We start from the raw sequence: 22,254 nt of genomic DNA, 5'->3' as shown, positions 1-22,254 counted from the left end.
ATTTGTCATGAAAATCCTACACTAATTCTCAGGAGAAATCAATGATTTCACTTTAGTTGATAGATTATAGGAACAAATGTAGAAAACAAAATGGGTACATTGGAGTAGGTGTATACAAATGTATTTATTCAACCTCAGTTGCAGCCAAATGGGTATTTAAAGAACAAGCTAGATAGTTAGTCTTTGTTATTATGGGGACATCTTTAATTAATTCTCCCAAATAAAGGTGGATATTTACATGGACTAAATATCACTGAAGTTGCCAGTATAGCTTGTTAGGGAAGTTACAGACATCCGTTAAGCAACTATTGCCCAGACCTTACCTCTCCCCACCTCCTTCCCTAAGGAAGTCACAAACACACGTTAAACAGCCATCCTCTGGCCTTTCCTTACCGTCATCTCCTTTTCTATTGTGTGCCCTTCCACAACTTGGGGGGAGATGTGAAGTCTAGCGGAAAGACCCTGGCCAGACCGTAAACCCAGAAATGGGAACAAGCAGCCGCAAAAGCTTATCTGAACAGAAATTCTCAGTGGCAGGGCCCCTCCCTCCAAGGTGGATAAAAGCCATACTCCAAGAGTATAGATTTCTTTCTCTTCTCCAGCACAAAAGTGTGGAGCTGCCATCTATCAACCCTGACCCAGAGTAGTTTGCAGCCACCCTGGGAGCCGTGATGGGACTTTTTTTTTCCCCCTCTTTTGGACTATTTATACTATGTAAGTGATCAAGGAGAACTGCCCTTTTTGGACTCTTGATTCTGTAAAATAAAGGGATCATTTGCAGAAAGTTTCTGTGGTGCCTTGAACCTGTGTTCCTGTGATGTACCATTGTAGTAATTCACTCCACAGATTTTGGCACAGGAAGCAGCACGCACAGGGAAATCCAGAGTGGGTTAAGTTTCTGGCTGCTCTTCTTACCACTCTTGCCTCCCTTTTGCATAGGAGTGTCTTGGACAATACAGGACTCAAGGCTTTATGGGCTAAAGCCAGGCTAGAGGTGCCTACCCACAGCTGGGGGCCCTAGGGAGAGCTGTGCCCACTCTCTGGGGAAGAGGTGCAGACAAACGGGATTCACTCCATGAATGCCAAGGAGTTGGCTAATTGGTTTACTCAGACTGATTCTGAAGTTAGTGGGAGATAGTTGCAATTCAGGAGACTGATAGAAATGAAAATGGGGAACCAGAGTTGAAAATGAAGGTGCAAGCTTTCACGGAGAAGGAGATATGGGATATGAAAGATATGAAAGATATGTGCAGAAGACAGGAGAGGGCCTCCTGTCGTGGCTGTCCCCACTTTATGATGAAGGGGCAATGAGTGTGCTGATTAACCAGGCTGAGTGGGGCAGTTTCTGAAACCTCCAACTCAGCCCTTCAACAGACTCTTAGCCAGCTGGAACTGAAGAGGAAGCAGAGAACAGGGAAGGAGCTATGGCCTGGGGCTGCCTCCTGGGCTGAGCCACAGCTAAGCACGGCACAGCCCCAACCTTTGTTTGTCCTAAAAGGAATCAGGTGAGCATACCAACCCTGGGTGACACCTAACCCCCCCCACTGACCCCCACCCCCACCCCACCAATTCCAATTAAGCCTTGGAGTCAGGAGGCGGAAGCTGTAGTTACACTACAATAATTAGGTATTGGTACACGAATATTCCACTCTCACTGGAGGGATTTAGCCCCTCATTCACTTCCTATTTTGATGTGGGCCATAGATAATTTTATTAGAAAGAAGCCACCTGAGTGGGACAACAAGCTTATTTTGCTCCTGACCCTTGGGCTTCCACGGGGTGAAGCGACTGAGTGAGTTTGTTGTCCTCTCCCACCTTGGGGAAGGCTCCCATGCTAAGGGAGTGGTCTCCGTGGTGACTGGCAGGGGAGCTGGGCTGGCGGGTGGTGGGCACAAACCCAATAACACAGCAGGCTCTAGGATGCAGGGACAGGCCAGGTGCGCCTGTGCCGCTCAGGGTCCCCACCTGTGTAACTCAGCTCCAGATGATGGAGGAGGAAGAGGGGGAATTTGCAGATCTCCCGCCTCTCCCTTCAGCCCCAGCTGAGGAGTCCGGCCTCTGGGAGTGGCTTCTCTACCCAGCTCTGACTAAATTAAAAGTAGTCTAGTAGTGGGGCCAAGGTCCCTGCCCACTCCACACATGCTGGAGGTTAGTGGGTGCCTGGTTGAGTTAGCAACCCTCTTGGGAATGGTCATGGGATACCTTCTAGGAGTCCTGACATCTCCCATCTATCAGGCAGCCAGGAGGGATGGGTAAGGCTCTCAAAGGGAAAGGGCTAAGGTTTAAAGCTCAGGGAAAGGGACAGACAGACGGGGTGGCCTTAGAAGGAAAAAACACGTTATTGCAAATAGCCTGAAAGAAGTGTCTCCCACAGGAAGTGGTTGTATGACCACCCTGCTAGGACTGCTCCCTTCTGTTGTTTTTCTACAGGTTTAACCCAACGACAAACTGGAAGAAAGACACCTTCGTCCAGTTGACCCTGACCACCATGGTGGCAGGGAACCTGACCAGCAGCTGGATCTGCCATCTAATCCCTCACTCTCTCTGTCCTCTTTGCCAAGCCCTGGCTGATATGTGAGGAGCTGATCTTCCCTGTCTCGTGTATGGAGTGAGACCAGAAAGTCCCAGTGACAAGGATAACAGCACAACCACTGGCTGTGCATTCTTCTTCTGTAACCTGTCAAGATGCAACAACTCTTGAGGCAATGAAACTGGTGAATGGCTCAGTCATCCTCCCAATTTGTTCACCAGTGAACACAGGACATGCACTCTGTCAGCCAACTTGATTGGCATTGCTGAGTTCACAGCACGAGCCCTTCAGGCTCAACAAAAACCATTGGACTCTACAGCCAAAGTAGTGTCTGATAATCACATTGCCTTCAGCTTCCTCCTAGCCCAACAAGGAGGCATCTGTGCTATCGCTAACACCTCCTGCCAACATGATTTCTCCTGCCTCAGGGGAGGTGGAACAGAAGGATCTAATATCCAATGGCAAGCTCACTAGCCGCAAAGTATAAAAACAGATTCTATGTGGGACCTCTTCAGCTGTCTTCCAGGAGGCAAGAGAGTATGGATTCAATAATTACTTCAGACAGGTCTGATCATCCTGCTTGGAGTAATGGTATGAGAAGTGAAGCTTTCCCAATGTGCTGTAGCAGGGGTGCCAGCAGGCTCAACCCATCTCCCACTTTGTGTCCACGATAGGAAGGAGGTGGGCTTATACTGTAGAAGACATTGCGCGGGGTAGGCTAGGCCTGGAAGAAACGCTGAGGGCTGGACTTAGATGTCAAGCGGCCATCGCCCAGACGACACCTACCCCACCTCCTTCTCTAGGAAAGTCACGAACGCACACTAAGAGGCCATCGTCTGGCCTTCTGCTACCCGCCCCCTCCTTTTCCATTGTGTGACCTTCCACAACCTAGGCGAGATGTTAAGTATAATAAAAAGGCACTGCCAGACCTCAGAACCAGAACCTGGGAACAAGCAGTCCCAAATGCTCATCAGAACAGGTATTCTCGGCGGCAGGGCTGCCTCCCTCCAAGGTGCATAACAGCGATACTCAAACGGTCTAGAATCGTCTCTCTTCTCTGGCACAAAGTGGGGTGTGACGAGCTGCCTTCTGTCGACCCTGACCCAATCCAGTTTTCAGGGACTTCCTCCCCTACTCTTTTGGGTGTTTTATACTATGTAAGGGATAAGGAGATTTGCCTTTTCTGGACCCTTTATTCTGTACAATAAAGGGATCGTATGCTGAAAGTTTCTGTTGTGCCCTGAACCTTTGTTCTCACGATGCACCACTGTAGCAACTTGCTCCACATAGCTATATTAAAACATTTTCATTTATTCTAACAGATTAAATAATTTGAATGGTACTCTTGTTTGCTTGGATATTCCATGCCTCAGGCCAAGTTTCTTGGTCTTAAATATTAAAATAAGGAAAATTAATACACTGGAATCAACTGAAATATTTTAAAGTTAAGGTTAAGATATTTATCACATACTGTTTATGAAAGTACAAGCAATTTTCCACATTAATAAAGGTCTTCATAAATATAATTTTAATGGCTGCATAAGATTTCATTGCCTGCATTTTTTGTCTTTTATCTAACAATCTCCTTAGTGTTGGGCATTTACACCTCTCCTTTTTTTTTTTTCCTATCATAAATAAGGGTGAACAAAGCTGTAGTTAGCTGTATTTTCTTAAGATGATTACAGCAGTTCATTCTGCTGTCTTAAATGATGCTAAATAACCAAACAACAAACTTTTTTCTAATAATAAAAATGCCTAACATTTTAAGTTTTACTGTAAGTCAGTTACATAAACATTGTTTTGTATAATCATACTTATAAAAGTATAATTTTACTTTTTAAATTTAATAAAATAAATTCATTATTAGTAATAAAACATAATTATATATCTATATTATAATATATAATAACAATTTGATATTAATAATATTTTAATAAAAATTGAAAACTATATTAGTATTTAAAATCTTATTTCCTTTATCCACATAGAAGTTGTGGATATCCACCTAAGGAACTTGGGGGGATGCCCTGGCAACATAATCTAATTTCCTGTGTTTTTTGTTACTGTACTTTTTACATCTAAACATTGCTGTATTTCAGTGACAATCCCTATACTTAATTATGATTACTGAGGGGCAAGTAAATTATTACAGGGTTAACAGAAAAAAGGAAAAGAGAAAAACATCCCTAGTCCAGAGTGCTCTCCAGAAATAATTCCCTTCAAATGGCAAGGATTTGTAAAAACATATGATATATATTTCCAATTTGTCAAGTAAATAATCTCCTTTGCTATTCCAAGCTCATAATCAAGCAAAATCAGGCAGAATCAATCCTGCCCTTCAGAGCTCTCAATGTGATATAAATAAGAGAGGTCAGAGGTACAAGTCCTCAAAATAAAAGCCCTACAGAGAAGTTCTGCCCTTACCAAGCCCCCAGTTTTCTCCTTCCATTACTCTAAAATAACTGGTTTTCTTCAAGTTACCACCTTACTTTGAAACCTCTTGCACGTGGAATATGACTCCCGGGGAGGAATCTAGACCCAGCATCATGGGATGGAGAACATCTTGTTGACCAAGAGGGGGATGTGAAAGGAAATGAAATAAGCTTCAGTGGCAGAGAGATTCCAAGGGGAGCCAAGAGGTCACTCTGGTGGGCACTCTTACGCACAATATAGACAACCCTTTTTAGGTTCTAATGAATTGGGGTAGCTGGTGGTGGATACCTGAAACTATCAAACTACAACCCAGAACCCATGAATCTTGAAGACGATTGTATAAAAATATAGCTTATGAGGGGTGACAACGTGATTGGGAAAGCCATATGGCCCACACTCCTCTTTGTCCAGTGTATGGATGAATGAGTAGAAAAATGGGGGGGGGGGGGGAGCAGTGTTCTTTTTTACTTTAATTGTTGTTTTTCACTTTAATTTTTATTCTTATTATTTGTGTGTGTGTGGTAATGAAAATGTCAAAAATTAATTTTTGTGATGAATGCACAACTATATAATGGTGCTGTAAACAACTGAATATACACTTTGTATGACTGCATGGTATGTGAATATATCTCAATAAAAATGAATTCATTAAAAAAAAAACCTCTTGCAAAGCCGGCTCCCAAGGAATAAAAAAAAAGATGTAAGAATTTAAAGAAAAATATATAAGATATTTTCCCCTCCTAAACAGTGATATGTTTAAAAGTAGGAGCTTTGTCTTAACATGTATATCCCTACTCTCTAGCACTGTACTCACTGAATACTTGGTAAAAGTTGGTGGAATAGCTGAATGAATAGGTGAGTACATTTCAAAATAGCCCTTCTCTTTAAGGCTTCTTCATCTCTCATTTTTCCTAAACTATCATGTCATACCCAAGGATTAATTAAGCTTCTGATTTTTTACTAAATGCCATAGTATCCCTTATTTTAAATTCCTAAAATCATAAATTTGATATGTAAAGATTTCCAAAGACAGAAACATTTTTCACTAGGTCAGAGATGTTAGCATGGCAAAGTCTTACGTAAATAACTAAAATAAATGCAACATTAGAATAATTCCATAACTGCTGAGATAAAGATTAACACAATTTTTTTCTGTATAATGTAACTACAATAAGACAGATGCATGGCTTTCACATCATGAAAGAGTAAACTCAGACATGATGTGATACATGTATGGAAAGACCATTAAAACATAGGAGAAGAAATTGTTGAGATAAATAGTCCTAGAAATGGATACTATTTCTACTACATGATATTTCTCCAGGACATTTGAAATCAGAAAGGTCAACAGAAAATACATTGAGACAAGAAGTAGTAAGTACCATCCGACGAAACTTTGTCCATTAATCTCCAAATAAGTAATTCTACAAGCTACATACCCAATGGAATCTTTTCATTAGATTTCAGCAAAGGATGAAAAAAATCTCACTTTGGAATTTCAAGTAAAAATGTTCAGCAAAAGGGATTCAAGTGTGAAATTCAAACAGGGCACAACGAGCGGCTGTGTCAGCAATCGTGGGAATATTGTGGAAAGGAAGAAAAGGAAGACAAGAACAAATGGATGCCACAAAAATCAGACAAAGCCAGCATTGTGGCTGGTGGATAATTCAAATGACCACCATAGGCTTCAAAGACAATGTAAAATACAATCCAAGACAGAGACGTAAACTGCAGTGTGAATTAATTGGTGTCATGTATTTTTTAAACGTTTGCATGTTCAGATTCTGAAATCACATCTGTCAGTGTTCAAGAGTCTGGAAACAAATGGAGTGGCCCATAAAATCTGCTTTCTTGAGGAAAGGCATTTTAACCAATAGAAGACATAGGGGAAATTTTCCAGAAGGAGCAAGGCTGGCTGCCTGCCTGCCTTCCCTTCAGCGTGTAGATTGGCAAGCAGCCCAAAGCCAAGAGGGGATGGTTCAAGGAGACAGGTGCAGCAGAAGCAGAGTTCCGTGACCTGTGCCCAAGGCTGCACTTTGTCCTCTCTCAAGCTACCTTCTGAGGGATGGAGTCCAAGGCACAGAACTCCAGATGGCTGACTCTGTCTCACTCTAAACACACTCCATCACTTCCCCAAGGCTCCATTTCCTCCTTTCTAAACCAGAGTGGTAATATCTCTCGAGGGTTATTGGAGAATTAAGTGAACAAATGTGCTTGTATACTGTGTTACTTAGAACTTTTAAAAAGGTAAGCGGTAGAGATGAGAGGTGTTATGGGTTACACTGTGCCCTCCAAAAGGACATGGTCACCTCCTAACGCCTGGTCTGTGGAGGTGACCCGATTTGGAAATAGGGTCTTTGAAAATGTTATTAGTTAAAATGAAGCCAAACTGGGTTAGGGTGTGCCCTAATCCACTATGACTGACATTCTTAGCAGAAGGGGGGTGGTGGCACAGGCAGAGAAAGACAGAGGGCCACGATGTGGTCACTGGACAGAGACTGAAGTGCAGCAAGCCAAAGAACACCAAGATTGCCAGCCACTGCCAGAAGCCACGAGAAAGAGAGGCAAGGAACAGACTCTTCCCTACAGACTTCAGAGGAAGCATGGCCCTTCCGAGATCTCGATTTCAGACTTCTAGCTTCCAGAACTGTGAGATAACACATTGCTCCTGTGTCGAGCCACCCAGTTTGTGGTGATTTGTTAGAGAGCCCTAGGAAACTAAGATGGAAGATAACAGAGAGAATCATCTTAAAGTATTTCTCTGGGATTTAGAAACATAGAAACATGCACTCTTTTCTAAGTGAATGGAGTTTTTAAAAGGCAAACAAATTGCTGAACTTAGCATAAATCTGGAGATAAAAACAAAGACCAAGAGAAGGTATCTAGGGACAAAGAAATAGACTGTACTCTGTTTGTATTTCCAAGGCCCAGCACAGTCTCAAGAAATAATTATTGATGAGTGAGTGCTAAACTAAAACAATTACAATTATGTAGATATTCCAAAATTCTGATGAATAAATAAAGAGACTGTTGGGAACTCAATCTTGTATCCCACAAAAGACATGTTGGAGTCTTAATGCGGGTTCCATTGGTGTGAACTATTTGTAAACAGAATCCTTGCAGATGTTATTAGTTAAGGTGCAGACTCATTCGTGTATAGGATTTTCAAAGACCCTATTTAGATGAGGCCAAACTGAATTAGGGTGGGCCTTAACCCATATGGGTGAAGACTTTATACGTAAAGGAAACTGGACATGGAAACAGGCACCAGAAGTCAGCAAAAACTAGAGGAGTAGAGAGAGAGAGAGAGAATCGCCATGTGACAGAGGACAGCCCGAACACTTCAGACTCCAGAAAAAGCTAGCCCTGCCAAAACCTTGATGTTGGACTTATAGCCCCCCAAATTGTGAGACAATAAATTTCTGTTGTTTGAGCCAACCCAGTGTGTGGTGTTTGTCACAGCAGCCTTGGCAAACAAAGACAGAGAGAGTCCAATATTTACTCCTGAAGAATAAGTATAAGAGCAATTGTTAAATAACTGTAATGGTGTATGTCAGGGTTCTGTGCCAGGTAAAGGTGAATAAAACATGATCCCTCTCCTAAGAGTGCTTACAAGGTGGTTTTATTTGTTAGAAATAAAGGCATTGACAAGCCATAGCCCACAGCTTCATTGAAAGAGTCCCTTCTAAACTTGGAGTGTAACGCCCCACGGACAGGACACCTGTGCTCCTGCTCTCCAGGTCTAATGACAACTGTATCCCATTCGAGCCTCATATATCAGATCATCTCGTCACCAGGGTTGGTGTGCTCTCCTCTTCCCTCAGGGTCCGATGTAAGGCTGGGGAGGCAGGGCTGCTAGCAGGGCCAGAGTGGGACTGAGGGAAAGCTCAGTACATTCCCTGGTTTCTTGAAGTCATGTTCTGGGCCTGCATGAGTTCTGGGCAACGGGCTGCAAATCCGAGGAGTACATCACAACCAAGGCACTGCTGCATCACAACCCAAACACCACTGCTTGGGAACCCCAGGGAGGTTCTGAAGTTGTCCCCATTTAACTGGCCATTCTGTAGCTAGGATTGTTGTACCTCAACCTACCAGAATACAGAATTGGACCTGGGTATCAACACTCTACCTCACAACCCTTTGTGCCCTACAGGCTTCAAAAATAACTGAAAACTTAGATAAAACAGTAAGAATATGCAAGTTCATAGAGTCCAAAATTAGAATATAGGTTACTAGGGGCAGGGGAATGGGGAGTTAATGCTTAATGGGTATAGAGTTTCTGTTTGGGGTGGTGAAAACATTTTGGTGATTGGCAGCACAACATTATGAATGTAATTAATACCATTGAATTGTATATTTGAAAGTGGTTAAAATGGAAAATTATATGTTACCAGAATAAAAAAAATTTTTAAAAAACTATACAATTGTACAACACAAAGAGTGAGTCCTAATGTAAACTATAGACTATAGTTAATAATATAATTATAATAATATTGGTTCATCAATTACAACAAAGATACCACACTAATGCAAAATGTAAATAATAGGGAGAACTGGGGGAGGTAATATGGGAACTCTGTTATCTGTCTATGATTTTTCTGTAAACCTACAACTGCTAGAAAGAAAGAAAGAAAGAGAGAGGGGAAAAGGAAGGAAGGAAGGAAGGGAAGAAGGGAGGGAGGGAGGATGGAGGGAGGGAGGTAAGGAAGGGAGAGGAAAGAGGGAAGGAGGGAGGATTAAAAAATAAAAAAACCTGAGTCTCCAGAATATAGCTGTGCCAGTTTGAATGTATTATGTCCCCCAGAAAAAGCCATATTCTTTGATGCAATCTTGTGGGGCAGACATACTAGTGGGGATTAAGTTGGAATGTTCGGATTAGGTTGTTTGCATGGAAATGCGCCCCACCCAACCGTGGGTGATGACTCTGATTGGATAATTTCCATGGAGGTGTTACCCCACCCATTCAGAGTGGGCATAATTAAATCACTGGAGCCACATAAATGAGCTGACAAACAGAAGGAATACAGTGCAGTTGAGACTGACATTTTGAAGAGGAGCTATAGCCAAAAAGGACACTTGGAAGAACGCACTGGAACTGAGAGAGGACTTCAGAGACATTTTGGAGACGGCCTTTGAAAGCAGACTTTTGCTCCGGAGAAGCTAAGAGAGGACAAACGGCCCAAGAGCAACTAAGAGTGACATTTTTGAGAAGCTGAAGCCTAGAGAGGAACATCCTGGGGGAAAGCCATTTTGAAACCAGAACTTTGGAGCAGATGCCGGACACGTGCCTTCCCAGCTAACAGAGGTTTTCCTGATGCCATTGGCTACCCTCCAGTGAAGGTACCCGAGTGCTGATGTGCTATGGCCTTAACTTGGACACTTTATGGCCTTAACACTGTAACTGTGTATCCAAATAAACCCCCTTTTATAAAAGCCAATCCATTTCTGGTGTTTTTTATTCCGGCAGCATTAGCAAACTAAAACAACAGCCTATACCCTGAAGTTTCAAGGAAAAACTAACTCAAGGTGAAAAAAGTATCAAGGTACCATCTGGCTTCCAGCTGGCTTCCATCAGGTTCATAATTAAAACTAGCCTAACCTATATATAGCAGAAGACTGTGAGTCCTCTGAGGATTGGACATGTTATATTCCCACTTTAAATTTCCAGGGCTTAGCACAGTGTGTTGAACTAAAATAAACTAAATAGTTAGAACTCACCCAGCAGGATCACGCTGAGGAAATGGCAACAGATAGCTATTCACCAGCTAGTTACTTGGGTTAAGTGGGACTGAGTTAAAGGGCTGAGTTTGTACACAGGTTTATTTTGAGAGTCTGAGATAATAAGAACATACATTTCCTTCTTAGACATAGCCTGGACACAGAATGAAGAAAAACTATGTAGGAATAATGGGGTGTCAATTCCATTAGAACCTATAGTAATGATGTATAGATGCCACCAATTAATCATCTTCTAATTTGCAGTATGCTGTAAGCACTGGAACCAATCACTCTGAAATGCTTAGCACAGTATAAGCCTTCAGTAATATTAATTCTATATGTGGCTTTATAGTTTACAAAACACATTCACATGCAAATCATCAAAACCACTCATTTTTAGCCTCCTCAGTGCTAAATGCTTTATACACATTTTTGCACTTTCACATCATGCTCACAATAACTCTCTGAGGCATTGTATTACAGCCAGCCAACAAATGTGTACTGTCTACTAGTGACTGTGCAACCAGGATTCAAAACCAGGTTTGTCTGACTATAAAGCTAGAGTTCCTTGCAGTACACAGGCAGCCTCACAGTGCGATATTCACTTGAGCCCTGTGATATAAGTAGGACGATTACCATTTATAGATTCAATAAAGATGTGTTGATAACCTTACATGCCAGGCACTGTTCTAAGCATTGGAGAAACAACAATGATCAAAACTGGCAAAACCCAATAACTATCTTTCAGCTGGCAAGTGCTGTAGAGACAAATAAAGCAGGGCAATAGGGCAAGGAAGTAACAAGAGGGATGGGGTAAAACTGGAGCTACTGGATATAGAGTGGTCAAGGGAAGGTGTCTTTGATTAAATACTTGAGCAAGCAGAGATCCAAAGGAAGTGAAGGAGCCAGACATGGGCTGTCTGGGAAAGAGAGTTCCAGATAGAGGGAGTAGTAAGTGCAAAGTCTCTAGACAGGAAGGTGCTTTGTATACTGGAGTAAAAGCTGGGAGGCCAGCACACTGTCGGTGAGCAAGGGGGAGAGTAGAAAGAGATGAGGCCAGAGAGGAAGCTGAGACTAAATCACATAGTCCTTTAGGTCACTGTAAGGAGTGTAGATATACACTGAATGAGATAAACCATTGGACGGTTTTCAGCTAATGCAGGCCATGATTAACCTGCATGATTATTCTCGAAGCTATGTGGAGAATAAACTCCTGGAGAGCAAGTTTAGAGCCAGGGAGACTAGGTAAGAAGCTATTGCTACAGTCCAAGTAAGAGAGAAGGTGACTTGGTTTAGGGTGGTGGTGGAAGACAAGTTTGACTGCAAGGGTTTCAGTCTGAGCATGGAAAGATAAGGGTATCATTTACTAAGACTGAGAAGACTGGCAGAGAAGCAGATTTGTTGGTGAAGAGCAGGAGTTCCGATTTGGACGTGTTACCTCTGAGATGCCTGTTATAAAAGATGTGAAGAAAGCAGCTGGACACTTGGATCTGGATTTTACAGGAGACATACATGTGGGAGTCTATCAAAGTACAGATGTTAAATACAGTAGATGAAAGCACTAAGACTGCGAGTGAGTCCGAGGATAGGTACAATAGCTGAGGCATGGTACATTAGAAATTCTTTCTAGAGTTTAGAGAGATGAGGAATGAGCCAAGGAGTCTGGGAAGGAGTGGGCAGTGAGGGAGGAGGAAAACTTCCTTAGACTTCAAGATGGCATTTAAAGGAGGAGAGAGCGATCAAATTTGTTCAAACATCACTGATAAGTCAAGGAAGACAAGGGCCAAGAACTGACCACTGTATTTATCAAACATTGGCCAATGAACGCGTATCATTGGTCCCAGCTTCTCTGAAATGAGAAAACCAAGGCTCTAAGAGGGATTAAATAAATTGAATAACCAGATCAAATAGTCAATTAGCAGCAGAAGTGGGTCCAGAACAAAGGCCTTCTGATGTTAATCATGCTTCTTGAATCCCAAACCAAGTTCACTCTTCTTCAGTAACATCTTCGGATGTTACCTTGCCAGTGTAACTGAGAGTCACTAGGGGGATTCTAAAAGAACATTAAAGCTTAAAAAAAAAAAAGGAACAAATTTCAAAGGTAGGACTTCAGGCCTGAATGACAGACAATAATTTGGTATTTCATGACAAAGTCAATGCCCCTCACATCAAATGAAATAGGCAGCCACTGCAACCAGGCTTGCCAAAGTGCCAAAACACACCTCAATACACAGGGATGTTTATATCTCCTCAAAACGAATTTTCTGTTCATTCTATTTTACCCAATTAAAAAAAAAAAAATCCCAAGGCCTGATTACCATATATTACCACTACCATGTACAGTCAAGGGGTGAAGGGTGAATAAAAGTAATCTCTGATTCCCCCATCCTCTTTAATTTGCTTGATTTCTATATCAAGGTGCCAAAAAAAAAAAAAAAAAAAAAGGATATCAGGAGAGGGAGAATATATTTTTACTTCGATTTTAATAAATCAAACAAATTTTTATGAGGTCGAAAACACAAGAAATCCTAAACCATTCAAGCACTAAAGCCATTGTTTTAATAGCTCCTACTCCTCTCAATCCGCAACCACCAACAACCAAACGGGCTCATCGTCCATTTAACAAATTCACTCTACTGCGAATCTTCTGCGGTATAATTTTGCCGACTAAATTTCGAGATTTCCAAAGGTAGGAAGGGCGAGGGGAGGGAAAGAAATGAGACAAGCAAGCACAGAAACAAGGCTTAGAAAAGTTACTCAAGGCCGAGGCGGAGATGGGATGGGGTTGGGGGGATGTGGGGGCTGGCTGTCACCAAGCAAGGAAAGGGAGGAAAGAAGCTACTTTTCCGGGAAGAGTTAGAGCAACGAGCAGACCTCCGGCCAACTCTACCTCTGGAAGGGAAGGAAAAGGTCGGTGCAAAACTGGCACGCGTGGCGGGGAAAAGAGCAGTTTGGGAGCTCCAAGTGCCATCGCTCGGACTTCGGGCCCTACACCTGTCCCTCTCCCCTAGGGCAGGAACCCCAGACAGAAAGGGACTACAGGGGTCAACGGTGCCGGAACACAGGGTGGGAGTGGGCGTGAGGCTCCGGCTGCTGCTCTGTTACCTGAGGCCGCCAGGTCTCCCCAGAAGGCGGAGGCGCAGCCGAGGCGCACTGAGCGCTTGCACCCGCGGCTTTAGAATCCCGGCCCGCCACCCCTGCCGCTCCCGACCCGATTTCACAACCTTCGGGGCGCTGCCTCCGGATCGGCCGCTGCGGGGAGCCCCAGCCGGGGCCGAATGGACCCCCGCAGCAAGCGCAGTGCCCGGGCGCGGTTCATGGCCGCGCGCTGACAATCGAGAGCCGGACCGATCGCGCGCGCTCCGTGGGCGGCTCCTATACGTGGTGGCACCCCGGAACCGCCCCGCCGCGCAGGGCTTCTACTGATCAGACCCCGCCTGCGCGCCTGAGCCGGGGACCTGGGCCCCAGCGGGCTCACCTGCCCTGAGGTCCAAGCTCCTATCCAGCCTTTAAGTGATTTAAACAACCATCACCACGAAGTTGAAGGAAGGGTTGATGGCTCACCGTCTCTCCACTGATTTCTGGAATTGTACTGAGCCAAACAATCTAAGGAGTCTCCCTGCATCCACCTCCCTTTCCATAATCTGAATTTGAGAAGGGAAAATCCAACAAGATAAAGATGTGGGAGATCTCAAGTTTTCTCCCAAGGAGCCAGAGGATTGTAACTGGAAGAGCTCTTTTCTCCAGCCAAGTCCCTGGAGAACCTGGCTTTCTTTTCTCCTAAGAGGTCAACCCTTCTAGTTATAAATACCATTCTAGCAAGGCCTGCTGGGGACACGGAGAACCTCTGCATTCTAGGCACTCAGAGGGATGCAAAAGAAGTATGCTGACAGCACTTACAAGTTAGTTAATTTATAGTTAACAAAGAAAAGGGAGCTAGTATCCTTTTGTACACCTACTATTTAAGTATTTCAGTTTCCTGTAATGCATTCATCTTTGTTTCAGTCCCTTGGTGCTGGCACTCTACCTAGATTGAATTTAGTGAGGGAAGAATTTAAGTTAAATGCTGTACAATTTTATAGTAAGAGGAAGAAAATGAAAAACAGGACTTATTTACTTACTGGATGACTAATAAAGATTATGGATTAGGTGGTCAGTTATGTAAACAACAGTTAACATTCATTGAGCTCTTACTATTTACCAGGCACTCATCTAAGAGCTTTATTTATAAAAACAAAAAAAAGTAAGCTCTTATATGACATTTTAAATGTTTACATTTATTAATACATTAAATATTAATACATTAAATAAAACAACCCTATGATGTGGATAATATTGCCTCCATTTTCCAGCTAAGGAAACTGAGGCACAGTGAAGTAAGTACCTTTCCCAAGGTCACACAGCTATAAGTTACAAAGCTGGGAATTAAACCCAAGCAGTCTGGCTTCAGTGTCCATACTCTTGGTTTCCACATTATCCTGCCTCAGTCCAAAAAAAGAAAAAAATTAACCTGATCTCGATTAATCCTAAAACAAACCTATGAAGTAAGTACTGTTTTTGTCTCCATTTTACAGTCAAGGAAACAGGCACAGAGAGGTTAAATAATTGTGCAGGATCACAGGGCTAGTAAGTGACGCAGGCAAGAATAGAACTATCCGATCCTTAATGTACCATGAGTTCAAGGCAGGGCAGGGTGTGGTGTTGCTTTCCTATATTCAACCATACAGAGGGAGAAGGAATTATCTAGAAAGTGTGTGAAGCTTTCATAACATTCAAATACTGAGCCTTTCAGGTTCAGTCCAGTCTCCTTTCTGGGGCCTAATACTGGGCTGACCGTCTCTCCAATGCATCCCACTGACGATGCCCAGAACATAAGGGGTCCTGGAGGTAGCTCAGAGCCAGGACTGAGGTCCAACCACATAGCCTACAGCTGGGACAACTCTGGGTAAGACAGCATAAAGTACCTGGACACCGTGGCATCTGGTGAGATCTCATCCCTTTTGTAACTAGGCCTCCGGAACACTTTGGAAAGGGACAACCAGCGGCACCAAGTCCTCTCTGCCTTTTTGGGAAAGTGTTGCTTTTCAGAGGGGAACAGCAGCAATCAAACGGTGGCACAAAGCCCCTGAGGCCACGACCACAGGAACAATCGATTTGGGTTATCTAAGTTTATGACATTCACATTTTTCTCCCTGCTGAGATGAGGCCTATCTCAGCCTAACGACTCAGAAGTGCCCCCAAACCCACCATGAATCCACAAGTCCACCAGACCCAGACCGAATCCCAAGACTCTCCCGTGCGTGTTGCGTGTGTCGCGCGTGTCGCACACTTGAAGTCTAAGTTCCGGGTTCTGCTCTGAGGCCCCACTTTAAAGTTGATTGACACTGGGAGTAATTCCTACCTCACCATCCCTTCATCGAAAAAAAGCAGAGAAACCTAATATTCAGACAAGAAATTGTACACGTACAAAAGGATACGATGGGAGGATATTTCACTTAGAAAAATCTATGCAGTAGCGTCAGTGTCTGTTCTCGGCTAACGGTAAAATTACCAGTAGGTGGCGCTATGACATTAAAGATTAGAGAGAGTCTGTCTACAGGTCCTTAAAATAAAGCCTATTTCTAAGTTCCCTATGTTGTTATTACGTCTACTAGTTCTAGTAAGTCCTATTTAATTATAGATTTATAGATATTTATAATGACATATGCTAAGTAAAACCCATTTGCAATCCAAAAGATTCCTCTGAGACCCTCAGGAAATTCAATAAAATTAGCAGATTAATTTCACAAAATACAAAATCAACAAATTTGTTTACTAGAAATCTCACCCTATTCTGGCTCCATAGAACACGGGTGAGTACCAGGCATTCTGTATTATCAGACATATTATCCAACAGCAAAGCTTCATACATGTATACAGGCATAGTTGTTTATATCTATAATAACATAATAATCTTGTTTATTACCCTTTTATTTGAAAGCATTCTAAAGCACAAATAAACAGGTAGAATCATATCCAAGGGATTTCATTTGGGAGATCTGAAAGGCTTTGGCATGTTGTAGGCAGAGGGGCGTGAGGCAGGGACAGAGCCATTCTTCGTTTCTCTGTCTGTTCTAGTAGCTCTTACGTTCAGGCCCAAGTTCTATCCTTGGGATCTTTTTTTTTCATACTATATTTTTTTCCTTGGAAACTCTTCTCCCCACCACTGACTTACCATCAGTTGTCATTCTTAAAGCTCTGCCTCCAGCATTCCAGCCCATCACCTCTTAGAGGTCTCGCTGCGCCTCAGACTTCAAATGTGGTAAGTTGCACTTGTCATTTTGTCTCTCCCCCAATCCATGTTCTCCTCCTCAATTTCCCATTTATGTTAACAGCCCTCCATCTTTTCTATTCTCAGAGTTCTTATTTATGACTCTTCCCTTGTTTCCCCACTCTCCTAATTCAGTCAGTTCTTCCCTCAGTCCTTTCTGTTCCATTTCTGCCAAGTGCTGAGCACCTGTTATGGTCAAGGGCTTCTGCAATGTGGTAAGGCTTTGGGACCCGCTGCCAGTCTGTTTTCATTCTTTTTGGCAGCATTGAAGCCATACTCATAAATAAAGCAGTACAGATCAATACATTGAATTATCCAAAATCTAATTTCTTACTTAATTTAAAGGAACTGATATATATTGTTCTTTATTCTTTTTGTAACAAGATGTAATCTCAGTGTGCCTTCAGTATAAAATATAACAGAGGAATTATCTGAGCTTTGAAACTGCTAAGTGGAAATCAGTCCTTCTTATATAAAGCAGGTGTGATTACTCTTCAGTGCTGCGTAAGGCTGTGTTTCTCATACCTTACTGTGCATGTAATCACTTTGGGGAGCTTGTTAAAAAAAATGCAGGTTTCTGGGGCCTACTCACAGACACTCTGATTCAGTAGATCTGTAAAGGGATGGAGGAATAATATTTTTTAATCAAATGAAAACCAAGTGATCTAAAGAGCATTCTTGAGAAACAGTCATGTAGAAGAAATACTAAGTAGTTAGTATAGAAATAAATATTGTTCTTAAATCCTTAAGTTGCTCTTGTTAGTCACCTAAATTGCATTATTTGGGTCTGTAAATCTTTCCCAATAGCTATTTCCTAAGAGTCTGTCTTTAGACATTAATTTCTTTGGTTTCTGGTTTTATCTGTAGTTTAAATTTCACTTAGGCTAGATCAGTCATTCATACCTTATTGCATCTGAGTTTATCAGATCCTGTGGTTGGAAGAGAAGGAAGTAGGTAGGGATTTTGGAGAAGGAGGGCACCATCTTTCTCTTTTCCCATCTTGGAGTTTGGAATTTGGGTAAACACACCCATCTAGGATAGAGTGCTGGAGCCAGGCTTGGGTAGGCTGTTATGTTTCCTTATAGTAAATGGAGAGTGGCAGGCACAGCCTGTGAGGCTCAGTTGCAAATTGTAGTTGAGGAGTGGATTGGGGTGGGGTGGAGGTGAGAAGTGGAGTAACCCCACAACCTACAATAGTGCTCCGAATGTAGGCTGTGGCCACAATAATTGATGCTGACTTGGGCATAGCTGAGTGATGGGGGTTAAAGCATGGGACCAGGACAGATGAGCCAAAGGAAAGGGGCAGCTGAAGACAACTTGGGTTGCTTTACCGTATCCACTAGTTCTAGTCTTGCATGTTCCAAAACTTTTTCTTAGATTAGTGCAAACCGCTGACAGAGCTCCAAAGCACAACGCTATAAACTCCCTCATTTCCCCTGTCATCTATGATCACAGTTAGCTGTGGGACAGTTGTTTGGTTCAGTTACACCTGGTCCAGGCAAACGAGTGTAGCTGAGAGGCCTCTGTGTACCCTTCTCTCCTTGGACCTCTCCACAGAGTAGACTGGGAGAAGCAAAGACCAACAACTTTTGGAAATTATTCCTAGTATTGCACCATTCTGGGACTTGTCTAGCCTATTTTATGGATGTCATCATCCAAACTTTGGCTTGTTTTCAAGTGTTCCATAGTTTCACTTTTGTTTTTTAAATATTAAATACATGTGAGGTCTCCTTCAGTTAAAAAGTCACAGTGACTGTCTCTCTCCTCTCCCACAGCCACCCAAATGGAGTCACAGGAGAATCACTGTGCTTTCCTCATTGGCAGCTGCTCTCCACGAGTTTTATAACTGGCCTGCCTTGTGGTACCTCATTACCTTGCTACATCTGCGAGCAGATTTTTCTAAGACAGATGCTTTTATTTTTTTATTTTTATGAGTGTGGAATTTTGTAATGCCTTTTTTTTTATTAAATTCAGTTTTATTGGGATATGTTCACATACCATACAATCATCCATGATGTACAATCAACTGTTCACAGTACCATCTTAGTTGTGCATTCATCACTCCAATCTATTTTTGAACATTTTCCTTACACCAGAAAGAAACAGAATAAGAATAAAAGATAAAAGTAAAAAAGAACACCCAAATCATCCCCCATCCCACCCTATTTTTCATTTAGTTTTTTGCCCTCATTTTTCTATTCATCCATACATACACTGGATAAAGGGAGTGCGATCCACAAGGTTTTCACAATCACAGTCACCCCTTGTAAGCTACATTGTTATACAACCATAAGACAGATGCTTTTGAAGCAGGTGTACCTTGGCTTTCTTTTTCTCATCTGATCTTGTAAGATGATGAATGGTCATGTGTTCTGCCTCAAACTGCATTTTAATGTTTTATTGTGCTTAAATGAATATTTTAGTAACATACATTTTATTCATTCCTAAGTATTTATTGATTGCACTGTTTTAGGTGCCTCAGATAACAGCAGCTAAAAAACCTTGCTTTCATGGAGCTTACACAGATTTTATAAGTAATTATTACAATATTATAATGTTTAGAAATTTCATGGGATCATGATATCTCAGTCAAGTTTAGGAGAAGATATGGTTAAGAAATTATTTGGGGAATATTTTATGGAGAAGCTTAAACAAAGGCTGAGAGATCTGCATTTAATGGAATCTGAAATAGGGAGTCCTTCGAGAATGACATCACTTGAGCTCCATTGTAGGGTACCAGACACGGCAGTAGTCTGTAGATGGACACTATTGTGTTTTTGACTGACTTATATGGGATTCCTGTCTTAACATATGTTCTTCTCATTCTGTCACCTACCTAAACCTTGTCAAATCTCTGATAGCCCCAAGTCCAAAAATACATGGTGGCTTCAATCCCCCACCCTGCAGATTCTGTGGAAGCCTGTAGGTGGCAATGGTGAGCCAGGCATGAGCTTTGTAACCAGCCCCGCTTCCCCGACCCTGTAAATGTCACCCTATCGTAGAGTGCTGCCCTGACCACCATAACTGATATAGCACCAACTCAGGTTGCTCTCATTCCCTTAACCCTTCTTTATTTTTGTTCATAGCCCTTGTCACTAAACAACATTATAAAATATTTTATTGATTGCCTCTCCCTCTCCACTGGAATGTAACCTTCATGACCACAGGGACTTGTTTGTTCATTGTATTGAATGAGGTCTGGCATATAGTAGTTGCTCAATAAATGTTTATTGAGTGACTAACCACTCTGAGATGAGCATTCAGCAGAGGAATGCCATGGGACTCTGTGTGATTACCCAGCAACCAGATTTGGGGGTGCATATTTGAATAAGCATTATTTCAGGAATTTTCCTAAGATAATTATGTACATTTCCTGCATCAGAGCTAGAGGCAGTTTACAGTATTGGATATATATGAGGAGGGGCATTATCCATAATGAGGCGATGCAGTATTACTTGATGAAGTGCGTATTCAGTGAAATCTGTAAGTTTCGATGTGAGAACGGCAGGTCCTTTTCTGACCCAGAAAGAGGCATGATTAAGCAATTGGTTTCTTGGACCTTCGTAAATAGAATTTCTTCTGTGTTGTTGATAAAACACGAAACACGGTGTTCTGAATTTTGACTTATCTGTGTCTCCTTCCGGATGAGCTTGTCCTAGATAATCCTGCAGGCAGGCTGTTCTTCAGTAACCCACAGCCACGGTGGTTATTTGTGCAAAACATTTAGTAAATATTGGGGCTTATACTTAGCTGATTTTGCAAATCGTATCTTTGCTTACCAAGTAGGGTCACTGCTCCAGCATGCAAGGTAAAGCATACACTGCAATCTACGTTTGAAGAAGGGTTACACATGTGACCTCCATGGATGAAGTAAGATTCCAGAATATCAATAAGAACTTAGCCTTTGTAAAACAGCATATTCTGCATGTATTTTCCTCAGAAAATACTGAGGTTCAATCACACTGACGTAATAAACTAATTCAAGTAGTTTGCAATTTAAAACAAAGATCCAAATCTTCTAAATGTTTCATTTAACCACATTTAACATCGCATGTTAAAGCTAATGTGGGCATTGAGTGAGAGACAATGAATCCATTTGTTGATCTAATAGTACTTCCCATTCTTCCTGCTTTCCCCTTTCTTGGGGATTTTTTTCTCTCAAAGATAGCTTATAGAACAAGATGGCCAGAGTTTTTCTCAAGCAGAGGGCTGTCCACCTTCATCACAGGCCAATATCTCCACACAGCAGCTTAAAAGATTTCTTCTCTCTAGAACATATTTTTGTGAAAGTAGCTTGACAACTTTGTGTTACTTTGCACACCTGATCTTGTAAATCTTCTGCTGATCACAATTACTGGCAAAAATTCTCTCATAGGGTGAGGGATCTCAAATTGTAGATTACAGGAAGACAGAAACAAACCAACCATGGACTCATAACAGAGACAGATTTGGCACAGAAAAACATTCAAATCTCACCTCTCCCTTCCAGTTTTGTCTCAACTGAGGCAGTCTCAGAGCTTCTCTTAATTTCAGGCCAGCGTCAAAAATGCTTCATTCCTGGTCATTTCTGGCTCTGAATTTGCTTCCCGATGAGATAACCCTTCTTTCTGCAGGCATCTGGTTGCTTAATTTCCTAAATCCTGTTCACAGCATGTCTGAGCACCCTTGCCCCTAGGCCAGATTCTTCCATGGATGCATCAGATGAAACAGGCTCAAAAACCCGTCCTGTGGCGGCTGCCCTGCCCCCGTTGAGGGACCCCATCTTACCTGCCCCATGTGGTTTTTCTCGTTTTTGATTTCCATAGTGAAACTAAAAGCACATTGTTCATAGACAACTAAGAAAACATTTTCATTTTCACTTTCCCTGAGCTCTTCTCACAAACAAAGCAAATACTCTAACAGACAACTTTGTTGCCCTTGCTAGGATATTTTTACTATTAGGTTGGACTAGTTGTCAACAATGCCAACAGCTCTTTTTTTTTTCTGCCTATTTTGAGGAAATCAAATTCTGAGGAGTTAGACTATAAATTCAGCATAGATCCATAAATGATTTACTTATTAGAAAAGATAGACATACTGTCAGCCTTGATTCAAGCTTCCTTGGACCAGTCCCATGAATGTCTTCTCTTAACCTGCTGAGGAGAATTCAATTCTTCAAGTCCTATTGAATTCGCATTGTGTCGTCAGCTTTGTAAATACTGCTCCCATCTAGAAATTGGATTGAAAACACAAGCTAATCATATAATGATGAAAACCCAGATTT

General features: G+C 42.2%; 1 protein-coding gene across 1 annotated transcript in view; it reads right to left on the bottom strand.

The window, feature by feature from the left end:
- The window catches only part of LOC119530521, a 45,473-nt gene extending 23,720 nt beyond the window's left edge, over positions 1–21,753 (bottom strand). The window contains exons 1-2 of the mRNA XM_037831489.1: positions 21,655–21,753; positions 13,787–14,100 (exon numbers count right to left, since the gene is read on the bottom strand). Coding sequence (XP_037687417.1) covers positions 13,787–14,100; positions 21,655–21,753 — 413 coding nt within the window. The remainder of the gene's footprint in view (positions 1–13,786; positions 14,101–21,654) is intronic.
- Positions 21,754–22,254: the final 501 nt, after the last annotated feature.

The sequence above is a fragment of the Choloepus didactylus genome, chromosome 3 (genome assembly GCF_015220235.1).
Source record: "Choloepus didactylus isolate mChoDid1 chromosome 3, mChoDid1.pri, whole genome shotgun sequence".
In the NCBI taxonomy this organism is placed as follows: Eukaryota; Metazoa; Chordata; class Mammalia; order Pilosa; family Megalonychidae; genus Choloepus; species Choloepus didactylus.
This window is presented reverse-complemented; position numbering and strand designations above follow the sequence as displayed.